Source organism: Podarcis raffonei, chromosome 1 (assembly GCF_027172205.1).
Source record: "Podarcis raffonei isolate rPodRaf1 chromosome 1, rPodRaf1.pri, whole genome shotgun sequence".
Classification (NCBI taxonomy): domain Eukaryota; kingdom Metazoa; phylum Chordata; class Lepidosauria; order Squamata; family Lacertidae; genus Podarcis; species Podarcis raffonei.
Genome location: NC_070602.1, coordinates 82,555,444 through 82,575,269, shown reverse-complemented (window position 1 = coordinate 82,575,269; position 19,826 = coordinate 82,555,444). Strand labels below are relative to the sequence as shown.

General features: G+C 40.9%; 3 protein-coding genes and 1 pseudogene across 3 annotated transcripts; 2 read left to right on the top strand and 2 right to left on the bottom strand.

Annotated features, from left to right (window-relative positions):
- Nucleotides 1-329: 329 nt before the first annotated feature.
- On the top strand, nucleotides 330-6,782 carry LOC128420303 (olfactory receptor 1038-like). Its single transcript, XM_053402239.1, has 2 exons — nucleotides 330-1,243; nucleotides 6,731-6,782. The coding sequence occupies exons 1-2, from the start codon at nucleotides 330-332 to the stop codon at nucleotides 6,780-6,782; spliced, it is 966 nt and encodes a 321-aa protein (XP_053258214.1).
- LOC128418811 (olfactory receptor 1030-like) lies at nucleotides 5,282-6,220 on the bottom strand. The gene has a single exon (XM_053398870.1). It carries the CDS (start codon nucleotides 6,218-6,220, stop codon nucleotides 5,282-5,284), a length of 939 nt encoding a protein of 312 aa, XP_053254845.1.
- Nucleotides 6,783-11,311: 4,529 nt separating the features above from the next.
- LOC128418818 (olfactory receptor 1030-like) lies at nucleotides 11,312-12,250 on the bottom strand. Its single transcript, XM_053398883.1, has one exon. The coding sequence runs from the start codon at nucleotides 12,248-12,250 to the stop codon at nucleotides 11,312-11,314; it is 939 nt and encodes a 312-aa protein (XP_053254858.1).
- A 6,829-nt stretch (nucleotides 12,251-19,079) lies between these two features.
- Nucleotides 19,080-19,826, top strand: part of LOC128418782 (olfactory receptor 1019-like) — a 36,195-nt pseudogene continuing 35,448 nt past the window's right edge.

Here is a 19,826-nt window from a genome sequence, read left to right as displayed (position 1 = left end):
GAAGGTCAAGAAATGCTTTCTGAACCCAGGCAAACTCTTAGGGTTGAGGTGGTGGTGGTTATGCAGATCAGAAACACATAACACTTCTCAAACAATGATTTCAGCTGGTGGTGACATTGTGATTGCATGATAATGTTTACCACATCAGAACTGAAAACGGAACACCTACAGAAACAAGACAGTATTTTTAAAAAGTACCCACAAGAAAAATTTATCATCCACATATGCTGAGATAACACTACTGTATGTTTTCTGCCTGTCAGAGATAAGTGAAATTCTCCCCTAATTTAATCATGCCCTGTTTAACCAGATGATCTGATGCGGAATAAATGGCAGATGCCAATCACACCGTGACCACAGTGAAGGAGTTCATTCTGTTTGGACTCACCGACCGCTCGGACCTACAAGTCCCCCTTTTTGTCATCTTCCTCCTGATCTACGTTATCACTGTGATGGGGAATCTTGGGATTATCCTTCTAATCCAGACTGATAGCCACCTCCATAACCCCATGTACTTCTTCCTCAGCCACTTGGCTTTTGTTGACCTCTGCTATTCCTCTGTCATTGCCCCTAAGATGCTGGCAAACTTCTTAGCAGCTAAGAAAACCATCTCGTACTATGCATGCGCAGCACAGTTGGGCTGCTTCCTTACTTTCATGATCACAGAGTGCTTTCTCCTGGCGGTGATGGCATATGACCGTTACGTGGCCATCTGCAATCCACTGCTTTATCAGATCATCATGTCCCAGAGAGTCTGCATCCAGCTGGCAGCTGGCCCTTATGCATACAGCTTCTGTGTTGCCTTGTTCCACACCATAGTTACATTTCGTTTGTCCTTCTGCTCTGCTAATGTGATCAACCATTTCTACTGCGATGACCTTCCACTGTTAGCCCTTTCTTGCTCTGACACCAGCACCAAGCAGATACTGATCTATGCTTTTGCTGGTTTTGATATGCTGTGCTCCCTTCTCATTGTTCTCATCTCTTATACGTTTATCCTCTCAGCCATTCTGAGAATCAGCTCTGCTCAGGGACGACTCAAAGCCTTCTCCACGTGTGCTTCTCACTTGACTGCTGTCACCATCTTCTATGGCACTCTGATCTTTATGTATTTGCAACCTAGTACAAACCACTCTCTAGCAACGGATAAAATAGCTTCCGTTTTCTACACACTGGTGATTCCTATGCTCAATCCTCTGATCTATAGCCTGAGAAACAAGGAGGTGAAAGATGCTCTGAAGAGAACAACAGAGAGAATTGTTGTTGTCTGCTGATGGATATTTAGGACATTCTTCCTAATGTATTTTATTCAAGCCAAGAATGGAATGTGTTGTGTGTATGCTTGGAGTGGCCAAATGGAGGTGATGCTAGAAAGCAACACAGGAGATAAGACGGAAAAGCCTCAATGTAAGGATGGATAGATAAATCAATCTCTTTCTGGTCCATGTCACTTCCACATGTGCTCACTCAAAATGTCATTTAATTCCCTTTCCCCATTAATTTGCTAATATATTTCTTCTCGAAAATCTGCAAGAAAATGTTCAGTCAAATGTGTGCCTCTAAATATATTTTATCTTAAAGTGTACATTTTAATACATTTCAATCATTTCTTTTGAAATGAAATCCATTTCAATAAGGGTTTAGGCCCAGTTCTGACACAGAAACTGCTTTGGTTGCCCTGGATTATGACTTCTGTCAGGAGAGAGACAGGGGAATTGTGTCCCTGTCAGTTGTCCTTCACCTCTCAGTGGCTTTCAATACCTTTGACCATGGTATACTTCTGGAGCAGATGTCCGAGTTAGGGGTGGGTAGCACCATTTTGCAGTGGTTCTGGTACTACTTGGATGGTCGTTTCCAGAGAGGTCCAGAGGATGGCAACACAAGAACAGGCCTTTTCTTCAGTGGCTCCCTTTTGTGGCATGCTCTCCCCAGGGAGGCCCGCCTGGCATCTTCATTACATATCTTTAGGTGACAAGCGAAAACATTCCTCTACAACCAGACCTTTGGCTGATTAACATCCTGTGACCTTTTAAATGTGCTTTTAGAAGTGGGGTTATTGGTTTGGGTTTTTTTTTTTTATTATTATTATTATTATTATTATTATTATTATTATGTATTTTGTGTTCCCACTTTGTATTTTTATGTTTTGAACCACTCTGTGATCTTTGGATAAAGGGCAGTGTACAGATTTATTTATTTATTTTATTGAATTTATATACCACCCTATACCCAAAGGTCTCAGGGCAGTTCACATAACAAAATCAGAATATAAAACCACAAAATATATAAATATATACAGTGGAGCTATATTGACTCCACTGGTGAATTCATCAGTGTACCATCAGTGTATCTCTCATGGCAATGGCATAGCTGGTACTCTGTCAAATCCTACAGTTATTTAGTTTGTGGGTCTCTTTTGGCAATGTATTTATTTTTGAAAAGTATATTATTTTAAAAAGATTAATCAATTCTAAATCACCACATTTTTGGTTGAATCTGCTCCTGCTCGATTAAATGCCTTAGACCAAGGACTCAAGCCATATAAATAATTCAGTTATTGCCAACTTGAGCCCAGTCTTAGGCTGATAAACTATCATCTGGAGCTGAAGGTCTCAGTAACATAGAGGCAAAAGCCACACGTCTCCAATAATAGTATTCATTCAGAAACGTAATTCAGTTTCCACAATTTCCCTCCCTTTTCTTAGGCATTCCTTGATATCCTTCTTTCATTCTGGAAGCTCTTCCTTAATAATTTATAGGAGTTCACGATGAGCAGCTGACCCCAGTAAAATCTGAAGCAACAATAGGTTTACTGGTTGCAAAAATAAATCATGTGACCAGACATAACATATGTAGCATTTCCATTTAAAAATCCATTTATTTGTTTATAGAATTATTTCTACAACATCCTATCATGAACTACAGTGGTACCTCGGGTTGCATACACTTCATGTTACATACGCTTCAGGTTACAGACTCCGCTAACCCAGAAATAGTAACTTGGGTTAAGAACTTTGCTTCAGGATGAGAACAGAAATCGTGCAGAGGCGGCACAGTGGCAGCAGGAGGCCCCATTAGCTAAAGTGGTGCTTCAGGTTAAGAACAGTTTCAGGTTAAGAACAGACCTCCAGAACAAATTAAGTTCTTAAGCCGAGGTACCACTGTATATCAAGATGGAAATCTTCAGAAAGCTTGGGGAGGTTGTCCTTAGTATTGTGTTCTGGAAAGCTTTGTGCCTGACTTGTTTTATCTTTGCAAAAGTCCACCTTAAGGGTTTCTGTAATCTCTTTCTGGTTAGTCCACTGCCAGCAAGAGATAATCCAAGGAAGTGTACACTATGAAAATGCATTTCCCATTTCCTAGAGATTTTTCTGGAGATTTCCATCTTCAAGTGATGCTTTTATCTTTGAATGTAGGATGTGGGATTTTATTAGCCACGTGGTGCTCTTTGCATACGCAGGATCCAATTCTAAAAGGCAATCTGTGTGAAGATTCTGTTTTCATGTACAGATCATCCTTATTGTAATGAGGCATTTCTCTCCATCAGGAATTTGACATCTAAAGTAACCAGCTGCTTTTCAGTTATGTCAAATGGATTAAAATTTGGGAAATAAAAAGGGGAGTCATGAAAATGTAAAATAATAACTTTAAGAGACTAGAGGAGATATTAAATACAGTTGCAGTAGAGAGCTCAATTTCCCTGGAAAGAAAGTTAGTAGAGACTGTAGCATATTTAGGATATATGGTTTTATTTACACATGTGTATAACCTGAGCATAGGATGGAAAGGTTCAAAGCTAATAATAAGAATAAGAATAAGAATAAGAATAAGAATAAGAATAAGAATAATAAATTTATTTATACCCTGCCCATCTGGCTGGGTTTCCCCAGCCACTCTGGGTGGCTCCCAACAGAATATTAAAAACAGAATAAAACATCAAACATTAAAAACTTCCCTAAACAGGGCTGCCTTCAGATGTCTTCTAAAACTCAGATAGTTGTTTATTTCCTTGACATCTGATGGTAGGGCATTCCAAAGGGTGGGTGCTACTACCAAGAAGGTAGTAGTACTGGTTCCCTGTAACTTGGCTTCTTGCAGTGAGGGAACCACCAGAAGGCCCTCGACGCTGGACCTCAGTGTCCGGGCTGAACGATAGAGGTGGAGACGCTCCTTCAGGTATACTGGGCCGAAGCCATTTAGGGCTTTAAAGGTCACCACCAAGACTTTGAATTGTACTCGGAAACGTACCGGGAGCCAATGTAGGTCTTTCAGGACCGGTGTTATATGGTCTCGGTGGCCACTCCCAGTCACCAGTCTAGCTGCCGCATTCTGGATTAGTTGTAGTTTCCGGGTCACCTTCAAAGGTAGCCCCACATGGAGCGCATTGCAGTAGTCCAAGCGAGAGATAACTAGAGCATGCACCACTCTGGCGAGACAATCTGTGGGCAGGTAGGATCTCAGCCTACGTACCAGATGGAGCTGGTAGAAAGATTTTGCCTCCCCATTAGGTTCCCAGGAAGCCATAACTTTGGGTCCAGCACAGAGCAAGGCAAGCCTCAGTGTCTACAGCTTCACCAACCAACATTAATTCCCCTAGCCTACTATGCTCCTTCCTTGGATTGGATGGCATCCAGCCAGGTGAGAAGGGGAAAGTCTAAATGCTCCTGGACACATCTTCATTTGTCACTATGGCAACATATCTTTTCTTAGCAAAAATTTTGCAATGCTAACAAGGCCAGCCAAGGCCATTACCTTAAAAAAGTAACTAGTTTGACTGATTCACCAGGTTTCCTCTTGTAGATTCTAACCTCACAAAGAATGGCAGGTCTGAGAAGGACCAACTAATATCACCAAAACAATAACAATACATTTATCTCAAAGTTGTAATAAATGTTGAGTACAGTGCTGCATCCTGATGGCTCCACAACTGATAGAGAAGAAAACCTGAGAAGAAAACTGAAAATTCCCAAGAAGGATAAACCAAAGAACTAGTGAATTTGAGAATTAAATGCTGGTGATTCCTTAGGATTTTGAGGTACTAAGCTAAACTTTGGTCATATTGTCAGTATCTTCTGGAGATAAAAACCAATAACTAAATGGGAATCAGAAATTTTGTAAAGGACCGAAGAAACCAAACAGCAATAATAATGCATCTAGCATATAATAAACTTCACACATTCATAAGCTTTAAAATTTAATTTCCCTTCTACTTGGACATACTGTGGAGACAACCTCCTTATTTCTTCATTTTTTTGTTCATAGCAAGTGAATGAATAGACATCTAATGTAATAATACTTTCCTCTGCATTAATCTCTTCAGGGCACCTTTGACCTCCTTGTTCCTTAGGCTGTAGATCAACGGATTCAGCATGGGAATCACCACCACATAGAACACAGAAACTATTTTCCCCTGTTCTAGGGACACGCTAGAAGGACGCCTGATGTACATGACAAAGAGTGTCCCATAATAGAGAGTGACAACTGTCAGGTGGAAGCCACATGTAGAGAAAGCTTTGTATCTCGCCCCAGCATTTTTAATTTTCAGGATAGTGAAGAGAATGAAAACGTAGGAGATTAGAATAACAACGAGGGAGCTGATGAGGTTAAAACTGGCAGAAAGTAACATCAGGGTCAGTTTGACATGGGTGTCAGAGCAGGACAGTTTCATGAGAGGTGGGTCAGCACAGTAAAAGTGGTTGATGACATGGGAGCCACAGAAGGTCAGGCGGAAGGTGAATATGGTCTGTATTGTGGCATCTAGGAAAGCATATGCAGAGGGAACTGCCACCAGCCACGCGCAAACCTTCCAGGACATCTTTGTGGTATATGTCAGTGGATTGCAGATGGCAACATACCTATCATATGCCATGACGGCCAGGATGAAGGATTCAGTGAGATTCAGTGCAATGAACAGGTCACACTGTATCACACATCCAGTGAGGGAAATGACTTGGTAGTCTGCTACTAAATTTGCCAACATCCGAGGTGTGACATTGGAGGAATAACAAATGTCCACAAAGGATAAGCTGCTGAGAAAGAAGTACATGGGAGTGTGGAGTTGCGAATCCATCCTGATTAATGTGATCATTCCCAGATTCAACAGCAGGGTCATAATATAAACAAATAAAAACAGCATGAAGAATGGAAACTTCAGTTCTCTACGATTGGTGAACCCCAAAAGAATGAAGTCATACATCATTGTCTGATTACTATCAGCCATCTACACATGTATGATGTCTTCTGAGAAGAAAAAAGAACATACACACAAAGTGAATGCAGACTCATTATTGGATGTACTGATGAAACAATACTCTTCTCTGGTTTTATTCTGTTGTCTCAAACCTCTTCTATGATTGTGTGTAAATTGGGGAAGGAACTTGAGGTCCTATTTTTTAATGCCCCCACCTTTTAACACACAATAAAACTAGCTTGAAGACAACACATTTTGTTTTCTAATAGAACTGGTGCTATCAAAATCTCAGGGAATGCAAGACAGAAAGACAGAATGTATTTTCACACATGCACATAAACAAGCTGATACACTTTGGAAAGGAGAGAATAAGAACATAAGAAGTACTTTGTTGGTCACCCTGACGGATGACCTGTGCAGAGAGGGGAACAGGGAGACTGCGACCTTGCTCCTACTTCTTAATCTCTTGTTGACTTTTCATACTATCGACCATGGCATCCTCCTGGACCAACTCTGGGGAATGGGAATTGGGGACACTCTATTACTGTACACTGGTTCCAATCCTACTTTCAGGACTGAGTCCAGAGAGTAGCATTGGGAGAGTGCTTTTCAGTCCCCTGGCAGCTATGTTATGGGGTTCTGCTCTGTTATCCCCAGTACTATCAATATCTACACGTAGCCAGTGGGAGCAGTCATTCAATGTTTCAGGATGAGGGCCATCAGTATGCTGCTGACACTCACCTCTGTTTCTCCATAACATTAGAATCAGGAGAAGCTGTCCAGTCCCGGCCATTGCCTGGATACAGTGGTGAAATGGATAAGGAAAAACGAACTGATCTTGAATCCTGGCAAGACAGAGGCACTGTGAATGAGGCAGTGTGGTGTAGTGGTTAAGAGCAGTGGGCTCGTAATCTGGTGAACCAGGTTCGCGTCCCCGCTCCTCCACATGCAGCTGCTGGGTGACCTTGGGCTAGTCACACTTCTCTGAAGTCTCTCAGCCTCACTCACCTCACAGAGTGTTTGTTGGGGAGGAAGGGAAAGGAGAATGTTAGCTGCTTTGAGACTCCTTTGGGTAGTGATAAAGCGGGATATCAAATCCAAACTCTTCTTCTTCTTCGTCGTCTTCTTTTTCTTCTTCTGCTTCTTCTTCTGTCTGACAAATTGTTCAGTTGCCTACCCTGGATGGGTTCGTACTCCCCCTGAAGGAGCAGGTTTGTCGTTTGGGGGTGCTCAGTTCCTTTTACCAACTGCAACTGTTTCAACAGCTATGACCATCCCTGGACCAGGAAAGCCTTGCCACAGTAGTTCATGCATTGGGTTACTGAACTCTGTGTGGGGCTTCTCTTGTGCCTAATCCAGAAGCTGCAGTTGCTGGAGCACAAGTGCTGACAGGAGTGCGACCTTGTCAGCAGATAAAGCTGCAGGAAAACCATGGCAACCATTTTGAAATTTGCCAGTTTCCATGCCCTCATAAGGAGCGACTTTGCCAGCAGATTGCGCCCATTTCTAGCCCAAAATAAAAAGGCATAAATGCTTCTGAATGAATTGGCAAGCCTGCAAAGCACTTCACACTGAGGCAATCTGTTTTCTCAAAGTGTTGAATGGGAGAGGAATGAATCTTATCATTGGTGGATACACATCTAGTTGCAAGTGATTTGGAAATGAATGTGACCAGTGCACAACTGCAGTCTTAGTCAACATACCATGCTATAGAAATAAAATTTGCAGAGCCAAAGGCACATTTGGCTAAATGCCTGGATAGATATTAGACGTATCACACCTGAATATAGTTAATGGATGCTGGTAAAACCTACCTCAATGAGAGAAGAGACAGTCCCACAGATTCCTGATAGCACTGACAGCTGCATGAAACAGAAAATTTTATAGTCATCTGTGAGTCAAGGGACAGAATCTCCTCTGTTTCTCTTGTTGTTTTCTAGAACCTCGAGAGTAAAATTACTGCACTCCATAGGATACTTAGTGGCTGCTGTTGACAATGAACATGTGTCCATGCTTTTTCCTGTTTAATTAGACTATTGCATCTATTGATCTAGTATAATTTAGTAGTTAATTTTTTGGCTGAAGATATTAGACTTCCTGTTCTCTTTTACCATTGACGATGTCATTATTTCAGTTCATCACTCATGGAAAAGGAATGAAATGTGAAAGTTTGGTAATAATACCAGGAATAATTGCAGAAGAGAAATCCAGTATTTAAAATAAGAGCTAGTGTAATCATTTATATTAACTGTGAACTCATTCTGAGATTATCAACCCTTATGTGGCTAAAAGGAATCATCCATGCCCAAGAGAGAATTATTGGTAGCCTTGGGGTAACTCCATGATTTGCAGAAGTACAAAAAACAAAAACAAAAATCAGGGGAAGAAGGGACACAAATGTAGCCCAGGAAAGAATATGTTCAATGGACACAGGATGTAGAATCCTTTTAGTGATTAGGTTGACATAAATTCAGTTGGGACCTGTCCTTTTATGTTTTAATTCATGGTCTTGTATATCTGACTTGATTGGCATTTTTGTTAGAGGAATTCCTTTTGTTGATGTTGGTCCAGTCATTTCTTCAATGCATATGCCAAGTACTGTAGCCTTCATTGCACCCCAGAGAATATGAGGTTCGACATTGGGAGAGGCATTGCCAACAAAGTAATTTGTTATAACCATTTGGATTGCCTCTGCAATATCTTGTGGTACAGCAGGAATGTATGCAACCACCATATCGAGTCAGGGATAATGGGGCCCTGTATTTGTAAAGAGGCCTTAGTAGGGGGGTGATCAGATAGAGTCATGGGTTCTATGTTCAATAAAATCAAAATTAGGGAGACAAGAGATTAAAAAGAAAATTCATTCCTGAATAAGAATGAAATTTCAGAGATAAATATGTGTGATAGCTTGCTCTCTGATTTATCTGACACCATGCATTTTTTAGATTGTATCTGTTTAAGAGTGGGAATATACATTTATTTCCAGAATAGCTGCCAAGAGACACATTGGGAAGTCTATCCAAATGCTTACTACAGATAGCATTCAAATTGCCTGCAAAAATAGTTTTATTTTTTTTATTAAAGATTTTCTTGTTTTACAAAAGTGTTTGCAATGTCTGTCTCATATTTTTTTCCCCATGTAACATTTTTACAAATCAGTTTCATTTGTTGAGACATTGGGAAGAAAAGGGGGAAAGAGGTGGAGGGGGGAGATGGGTGGGGGTGGGGTCAGGTGACGGTGTTACTATTTTACTTACTATATGTAGGGTTTGGTGTCAGCGTTGCTTGTGCAGGTTCTTTGTTGTTCACTTGTGTTCCTTTGGTGGTGAGAGAGGTTGGGGTTGGCCTAGGGTGTGGTTGTTCATTTGTGGTTGGCTGTGGTGGTCTTTGTTTTCATGTGTGAGTGGTGTGGGTGGGAGTTTTGAAGGTAACACTCAGGTTCCATTTTACAAATGCTTGCTATGTGAAAATTCACTTTTCTGAACAAAATGAATTAGTATCCATTCCTCACTATATGCACTACGGATTGCATACTCAAGAGTGCATTAGAATTTTTCCAGTAGGAATCAGTGAAAATCATTGACTTGCTATGCAAACAATTGCCTAACAAATGATTTCCATTGTGTTCATAAAACAGGACCAGTGTTTAAACCAATGCAAATAAGAGTGAGGGTACCTAGCATTCCAGCCACACACGGAACCCTTCCCCGTAGGTCCTGAAAATTACAAGATTTGGACAGTGGTTCCCAACTGGTAGTCTGCAGACCCAGGGGGTCCATGTAACCCACCCAGGGGGTCCGTGGCACCATTCACATAACAAAAACTACCATAAAGATATCACAATTTTCAAAAGTAGGGGTCTGTGGCTTGGCTTTTGAAAAATACGGGGTCCACAGTACTTAGCTAACTGGGAAACATGAGATTAGGACATGGTTTTCACAACACCCCTGGACTGCTTATTACCTGGAGCCATATAATGTTTGCTAAGGTATGAGTAGGATAAGAGGCTACTGCTTGTAGCTGCATCATGTGTCTCCTGCAGAAAGAAACAATAAAGGGCTTCTGCCTCCTAATGTACTCAGAGTTCCTCCATTGCTTGATTACATCATCTAAGCCTTGTACCTTCAGTGAAACACTATAGACATCAGCCATGACAAAAGAGGAATCCCATAATGATACACAGGCCCAGGGCAATCACTAAAATCTAATGTGTGTATTCTATAACAAATTCCACATCCCCAAAACTCCCCACCCCAACTATTCCCTCCCCCTCCAGACCCTATCATGCCTAAGCAAGCATCCTCAGAAAGACTAAGGAACTTGTGGTGCAAACAAATGGTTTTCTGGCTTTCAAATGGTTTGTGTATGAGGCAGAGGGAAACACTACATCCACATGAATATAAGGAGCATTCTTTTCATTGTAAAATCCAATAAACCAATAGTAACATTAATACCACCTCACATTAACACCACAAGTTTAATTTCTTGGAGAGCCAAATAAAGAATAGTATATATACAACCAAAATGAGAGGTAACACCAATAGGATAAAGATACTCATTTCTTCATTGTAGTTGATGGTCTCGTGAAGTTGGGGGCTCATGGAGAAAAAGACACCAGGCTAGGTTTGGGCTTCGGTGTTTCTTTGCAGATGTAAGAAGGATTCCATACCTGGTGCTGACTCCAAGTTTCTCTTTTTTCCCAGGAGATTCACAATTTGAGGGTGAAAATGTAAGTCAGAAGTTTCGGAAGAGGCTGCAAAGAGCATCTCACCTACCCATTAGGTGCCATTGCAGTGTGTAAGCAATATGTCCACCCAAACACCCTGTTTCAATTTTGAAGAACTGGTGGATCTGAAAATTAGATGCTGAAGATGAGTGAGAGATACTATGTCGTATTTGGGCCATACTGTCAATATTTTATGGAAATGGAAACAAAAAACCAAAACTGAATTGGAAAAGTGGGGAGGGAAGGAAAAAACCAGACAGCAAGTTGCAAGAACTCATCTACCACATATTAAACACCATAAGCTGTAAAATTTCATATTCCCTCTTCTTCACCATATGGTGGACACATCTTCCTCATGGATCATTTCATTTCATAACTAGTGAATGAATAGACATTTAATGCAATAACACTTTCCTCTGCAATAATCTCTTCAGGGCACCCTTCACTTCCTTGTTCCTTAGGCTGTAGATCAACGGATTCAGCATAGGGATCACCACGGCATAGAACACAGAGACTATTTTGCCCTGTTCTAGGGACACGCTAGAAGGACGTCTGATGTACATGACAAAGAGTGTCCCATAGAAAAGGGTGACAGCTGTCAGGTGGGAGCCACATGTGGAGAAAGCTTTGTACCTCGCTCCGGTATTGCGAATTTTCAGAATAGTGAAGAGGATGAAGGTGTAGGACGTCAGAATAACAGCTAGGGAGCTGATGAGGTTGAAACTGGCAGAAAGTAACATCAGGGTCAATTTGACATGGGTGTCAGAGCAGGACAGTTTCATGAGAGGTGGATCAGCACAGTAAAAGTGGTTGATGACATGGGAGCCACAGAAGGTCAAGTGGAAAGTGAATATGGTCTGTATCATGGCATCTAGGAAAGCATATGCAGAGGGAATTGCCACCAGCCACATGCAAACCTTCCGGGACATCTTTGTGGTATATGTCAGTGGATTGCAGATGGCAACATACCTATCATATGCCATGACAGCCAGGATGAAGGACTCCATAAGCACCAGTGCAATGAAGAGATAACACTGTATCAGACATCCAGTAAAGGAAATGACTTTATAGTCTGCTACAAAATTGGCCAGCATCCGAGGTGTGACATTGGAGGAATAGCAGAGGTCTACAAAGGACAGGCTGCTGAGGAAGAAGTACATGGGAGTGTGGAGTTGGGAATCCATCCTGATTAATGTGATCATCCCCAGATTCCCCAGAAGGGTGATAATGTAAACGACTGAAAACAGCATGAAGAGAGGAAGCTGCAGCTCTCTACGATTTGTGACACCCAAAAGAATGAAGTCAAATACAATTGTGTTATTTCTTTCAGCCATCTACACATTTATAACGTCTTCTGAAAATGAAAGGAACATACATGCAAAGAATGTGAAATCAGACTTATTATTTGATGTGCTGGTGAAGAAATATTCTTCCCTAGTTTTATTATGTGGTCTCAAACCTCTACTGTTTTTGTGTGTGATTCAAGGGAGGATCTTGGGGTCCTTTTTATCTCCATTGTTTTAACACACAACAGAACTAGCTTGAAGACAACATATTTTGTTTCATAATAGACTTTGTGCTACCTGAATGAAAAGGGAATGAATAATAGAAACATAGTTAAAATGCACACATGCACAAACTTATAAATTTGAAAAAGGTTAGTATTATATGAGGGAGGAGACTACACAGAGAATAAGAACACAAAAAGCACCATCTAGTTCAGTATTTTCTTTCCCACGCCTGCCAAACAGATGCATTTAGAATGTGACAAAAAAGTGTGTGAATTTCAAAAAAGAGCCTGAAAGCATACACAACCATAGCACTCCACTCAATATTCCAGAGTCAGAAAAACTACTTTCAACCTAAAATCAAACAGCTTGTCAATAGCTCCAAATTAGATGAAAGGGGAGAAATGAAAACAAGATCGAATGAAAGCAAATGTAAAGTGATTCACACAATGGGGCAAAATATCAACAACTGACATATACAGGAAAGGGTCTGCTGATTATGATGATGACATGGCGTCTTGTGATCATGGTAGAAAGAATTTAGAATGGTAGCTGCATTTGGAATACTATCTACTGCTCTGGCCACACAGTATCAAAAGGGGTATTGTCGATCTGGAAAAGGTGCAGAAAATGCCAGTAAAATGATCACGGGATTAGCAAACCTTTCCTTTAAAAAGTAAGGTGTTCGAACCTCATAGAAAACAGAGAAGAGTGGTGTGGTTAAAGTTAATAAAAATATGCATACTGTGGAGATGGTGAACAGAGACAAGTTCCTAATGTTGTTGTGTAAATAATAATGCTAGCACTCAGGGTCATCCAATGAAAGTGATTGGCAAGAGATTCAGGACAATGACTGCCTTTGAGGATTTCAAAGGCCGTTTCAGTGGGAGATTCATTCATTCATTCATTCATTCGTTTATTGAATTTATATACTGCCCTATACACAGAGGTCTCAGGACGGTTCACAAAAAAAGATTAGACATGTTTGTAATTTTCAGACCAACTACTCATAAAACCCCAGGTGTGGTTGATTATTTTTTACCAACCTCCAAACTGTAAAGCTACAGGGAAAACCACAACAGCTATTCTAAAATTTGACAGGTTCTGTGCCCTCTTTAGCAGATGACTTTGCCTGCAAATCTCATCCATTCCTACCCTAAAATAATAATTAAAAGGTATATTTTTTCTGACTGATTCGCCAACTACTTCAGACTGAGGTCTGTTGTTTTCCCACAGTTCTGAATTGGGGTCCAAACTAAATCTTGCTGTTGTTGGACACATCTAGCTGCAGCTAATTCAGAAACAGATAAGACCACTGCACAGTGGCAGTCTTTCTCAACACACTATGCTATAGAAATAGAGCCCAATGGATGTTAGGTTGAATGCCTCAACTGATATAAGATGTCCCACACCCAAATATAGGCAATGGATGCTGGTAAAACCTACCTCAATGAGGAAATAGGCAATCCCACAGACTCCCAAGAGCACCGGCGGCTGAATGAAGCAGAAGGCTTTATATTCATCTATGAGCCCAGGGAGATTGTCTCTGAAATGGCTCTTCTGCTCTACTTGTTGTCCTCTAGAGCCCTGAGAGTAAAATTACTGCTCTCCATCGGATTCCTGGGAGCTGTTGTTGACAATGAAAATGTGCCCCCTTTCCTGTTTAATTAGATTATAGTGGTATGACCTTTTGAACTAATATGAATCAGAAGATCAGAGATTGCCATCCTGGAATGTGCAGGAGCCATGATGCTTTTGAAGGGTTTCACTGCTGTCTCTGAGCTTTCATACTTCATTTCTTGAAAAAGCAACCCTGTAACCCTCCAAAAATGAAAGTTATAGGACAAAATGTACAGTGAGTGGGTGTGGCTACATTGTATATATATTTTTTCCTACTGAAGAATGTCCCCTGTTGCCATTAGACAGCAACGGGATCAGTGTGTGTGTGTGTGTGTGTGTGTGTGTGTTTGTGTGTGTGTGTAAAACCAATATTGTGTGATTTCCAGAATCAAAACCAACACAACATGCAGTAGCTGATTTTCCATAATAAGCATAACTTTGTTGGGGGTAGCCATATCTCTTTTGCTTTTTCTGGCTACACTCCCCATGGCAGCCATTTTGTCTTATGCCATAACAGTTGTTTATTGACCGGTGCCTCCAGCACTCTCAACATTTGAAATGTACCCATTGGTTCAAAAGGGCTGGCAACCCCTGTAGCACATAATGTGTAGATTTGTTCTGAATTGTGGATGAGGAGCCAGAAGTGGAGTCTTGTGCCATATCCCTAGGAACGTACATCAAATAACCAAATGGTACAAATGATATCTGAGTGGCTATGAGGCATCTGATCATAGCCTGCATTTTTAATCAAGGCTTATATTTTGATCAGATTCCTGTATTCTAAAAATGACCTTAAAGAAATATATATTTGTAAATGTTTGTATCTCTCATGCCAGGCAGAAACCATACTCTGGCAGCTGTTTATCTTCTTGATCAAGGGCCCCCCTGATCTATAGCAGTGTCTCAGGGTTGTAAAAGGAAATTACAGGCTGGGAACAAAAGGTCACACTGACCATACAAATTATAGAATACAATCAAGGTTGCAAAAACACAAATAGTAATAATTATTGTGCCTCCCATTAAACTTGAGCCACATCTTCCCAAGGTTAAAAGGGCAAGAGCTAATACAAACAGCAGCTGGATAGGGAAGAGGCTTCTCTCTGAAGCTGCTTTGAAGCTTCAGAGAATTTAGAGAAAACTTAGAATTTAGCTTAGCTTTTACTAAGTTCCCTTTCTTCTAAAAAAACTATGTTATGAAATATTGGCTTAAATGTAATTATGCAAAGGATTTAGAAAGTAAGAAATCATAGAATCATAGAATCATAGAAGAGTTGGAAGAGACCACAAGGGCCATCGAGTCCAGACCCCTGCCAAGCAAGAAAAAACACCATCAGAGCACTCCTGACATATGGTTGTCAGTCTCTGCTTGATGACCTCCAAAGAAGGAGATCTTTCATTGATAATGTGTGGGAAGGTGAACAAAAAGATCTGTTCAGATAAAATTAGCCATCATCTGTTTTGGAGTGAATAGGGCAATAGGGCAAAAGATGAAATGTTAGTTAAGGCGCCTAGTCTAGGGCAAAAGGTTATCTGGTAATTAAGGTGCCTGGTCGAGGTAAATGTAAGATATATGACTACTTATTTGCCAATTATAAATAGAAGGAAATATAGCTCTTTGTCTCCCATAAAAGGTAATAGGAAATGGGTGTATCTTTTATGATTGGTTCTAGCAAACAGCCAATAGGAATTTTAACCAGGCTGATTGGACAGAGGCAGCCAAAGGAGGAGCAAGGGGGCTGAGCTGAGGGAATATAAGTGCTGGCCATAATGGCAGGAGGCCAGGCCAGAGCTTGGTAACCATATACCACTGTGCCTCTTATTTATTTGTCTGACAAATAAATTATTATTTTAATTTCTCTATTGCTGCGTTGAATATTTCATTCCAGCTAAGCGTTAACCACAAGCAGGGTGCTACAGCTATGGACCATAATGTTAACCGTAACTGCAGTACTGCACAACTAGGAGATAGAAAGTTAAGGTGAACATGAGCCTACATTCTTCCTAAGCTTGCTAATAATAAACAAATAAAGTAGAGATGGTATTTATTGTTATATGCTCCCTCCTTCCTCAGATGGTTAAAGATTCCAAGTGGAAGCGCTTACCTGAGTTTGGGAGATAAGACCACTGAAAACTTACGGCTTTTTGTAAAAAATTAATATTTTTTTTAAAAAAGTATGTGTGGAAATATGCAAATAGAACATAGCTGGAGGCAGACAGCTTTCATCCTTCAGGGCAGCGTTTCATTTCAGATCACCAGAGACATTTACAATACAAATGAGTTTCTAGAGCTCAAAGGTGAGTTTCTGCTTCTCTGTCCTGTGTCTCCCATTCCACATCTTCTGTTCCAAAAATGCTCCTATTGCCATTATACCCCCAAAGAAGACTCAGGGCACAATACTAAAGTGGGAGAATGTTATATTTATTAAAATATGAAAATAACAATGAGGATCTGCAATAACCAAATAGAAAATTGAACTGATCAGACAAATCAAATAATCCAAGCAGGAAAGTTCCTCACTGATGGAGAGATCATATCCCTTCTTGCTCCTAGGCAAGGTACAACCTATGACCCCCACAGCAAATATTGAAGTAACACTTCCTCCTTGCTACCAGGGCCTTGGGTTTTTGAGCCAAACAATGCATCACAGCCCACTGGTTTGACGTTCTCCCTAGTACATATGCTACATGACACCCGCAATAAGCCACAAAGCAATTGCAATGGAGGCTGACCAAGGAGTGCATTTAACAATAATGCCTTGCATAATACCTCAGGAATTTACTCAACAGATCTTAATTCCACTTTGCTGCCCAGACTAAGGGCCAGATTAAACCAAATAAGGAACTCCACTCCAAACAAGGAACTCCCAGGAGAGTAAAGTAGGTGAAAAAGAGGCCAAATTCCAGGGTAATTAGGTGCTCTACCAAGAACTTCTACTCAGTCCCTTCAACAAGCATCTAGCAAAGTTCACACTGTACAAAGGCAGGACGGGTGTGTACCACACAGTTTGGGGCAGTTTAGGGAGGAATTTCTGGTCTGTGACCATAAAAAATTAATTGATTGATTGATTGATTGATTGATCGATTCATTCATTCATTCATTCATTCAGTTTGGGGAGGAGCTGGTTTATAAGCTAACAATTATGCTTCTATCTCCATACCGTGAAGAAACTGTGTTTGTTCCCTGTTTAAGGAGAGACGCCACAGACCCTCCTCCCAAGACCCTGGAAGAACCTGAATGCTGTCTGTGTCAGCAAGTAAGGAGAAGAGAGATGGCGGGGCAGCAAATCCATCTCCACATCACTATCTGGTAGCCCTGCCAACCTGGAGGCTTGTGTTTTGTTAAATTGGAAATATTAATTTGCATTGTATTTTTGCTTGTTTAACTTACAATATGATCCTTGTATTTTTTGCTTTTCTCTGCTTATTTTTATTACTTTGTTTCCCCCTCTGGAATTGAAAGCATTCAACAAAGAGCACCCTATAGATAAATGTAAATAAATAAAGAAAACAAATAATTAAATGCCTCTTTTCAACCAGGCTATGACAGTTGTAGAAAGAATATGGATTTCACCCGCTCAAAACCCCACAGGAATCACAAACATAAATATGCTTTTCTGTTCTTAGCAACTCTGGGGGAAAGAAATTCTCAGAGTATTCTTAATTGACTTCCAAGGCTGCACTAAAGTAATGATTGTGTCATGTCTTTGGGGATCCATGCTAGTCAGGAAGTTCAGGAAAATGTTAGTGGTCACATGTCGTACAGCTAAGGATGACAGTATAAAACTATTCTTCTGCCTAGCTCCAGTGTCAGTGCTCTGGACAGCGCCAGATTTAGGGCAGTTTCCCTGCACAGGGGGCACAAAATTGAGAAGATCCATCATTGAGAAGATTCATTTCAGGGCCCCAAATTCTGGATTCACTCAGGGTGCCATACTACCAAAGATTACCAAAATCCACCCTTGCTCTGGACTCTGGGTGGAAATGTCTCCAACATTTCCTGAACTGGTAGGCTGAACATGGCTGTAAAAAGTATTCATTATTTGTCCCAGAAACAATGATTATTTGTAATCCCATACAGCACTGTATCTATGGGGGTGGGGTTGTTCCAATCTACAGAATGGCAAGACCATGCTGGCAAAATAATCCTGTGATTAGGGTAGCTACTCATTTGTCATCAAAAAAGAGGACATGGGTTGGCATGTAATTAGCACATCCTAATTTGCATGTATAGGTGCAAATGTTGAAAGAATTATGATAATTTAAGGAGAAATGCAATATATCTCACCCTAATGGGGAAGTATGTGACTGGATGACCTTTGTTTCTGCTCATTCTACAGTCCAGGGGCTAATTGCTGATGAGCAAGTTCAAGGCTTCTGCTATCTCTTCTTATGGCTCTTTATCTTAAAACTGGACTTGGACCACACAGCCCTTCAAACAGAAGATGTCTTCAAACTGAGGACTGTCATCTGGCAGCACTTCAAAGAGTGAACCATCCTCTGAAACGTCAGGCACATGGCACCTGACCCAGTGATTATGGCATAAACTTACACACGGAATTCCTACTTTCCTCTATACTTTCAATGGGAATTATCTGGGGCTTGTTTGTGCCTAGATGGGCTTGAAGGGTAGACTGGGAAAAGACTGGGAAAGATCCTGCAGAATCCAATTCCACAGTATGTTCTAGGCTAGCCTTCAGCAGCATGTTTCCATGTTTATTCTTCCATAGATATTCTACTCAATTGTCATGGCCTTCAGTTGAACAACAAACTTACTGATGATGATGATGTTCTGGGGCTGGGGAAACCCATCCAGATGGGCAGGGTACAAATAATAAATTATTATTATTATTATTATTATTATTATTATTATTATTATTATTATTATTATTATATCTCCTACAAGGGAAGTATATTGTGCCAATGTCTGCCCGAAGGAAGGAAGAAACATAAACTGGGTTGTTTTGTCTTTCAGGAAAAGCACTTAGACTGCCTGCATTTCAATTCTTGTATCTCAAAAGGCAAAATGCATAGCAGAATGGTGAAAGGAAATAATACATCAGGATCTGAATTTATTCTCTTGGGATTTGCAGAGTATCCTAAACTGCAGCTTCCACTCTCTGTTCTGTTCCTGCTGGTCTATATTATTACTGTTGTGGGAAATCTGGGGACAATCACAGTAATCAAGATGGACTCCCAACTCCACACACCCATGTACTTCTTCCTCAGCAGCTTGTCCTTTATAGACTTTTGCTATTCCTCCAATGTCACACCTCGGATGTTGGCAAATTTAGTTACAGGCCACAAATACATTTCTTTTACTGGATGTGTGATACAGTGTTATCTCTTCATTGCTCTGGGTCTCACAGAATGTTTCATCCTGGCCGTCATGGCATATGATCGGTATGCAGCTATCTGCAATCCACTGACATATACCATAAAGATGACACCAAAGGTTTGCATGTGGCTGGTGGCTGTTCCCTCTGCATATGCTTTCCTAGATGCCATGATACAGACCATATTCACCTTCCGCCTGACCTTCTGTGGCTCCCATGTCATCAACCACTTTTACTGTGCTGACCCACCTCTCATGAAACTGTCCTGCTCTGACACCCATGTCAAACAGACCCTAATGTTACTTTCTGCCAGTTTCAACCTCATCAGCTCCCTAGCTGTTATTCTAATCTCCTACATTTTCATTCTCTCTACGATCCTGAGGATACCCTCTGTTGAGGGTAGGTACAAAGCTTTCTCCACATGTGGCTTCCACCTGATGGCGGTTACC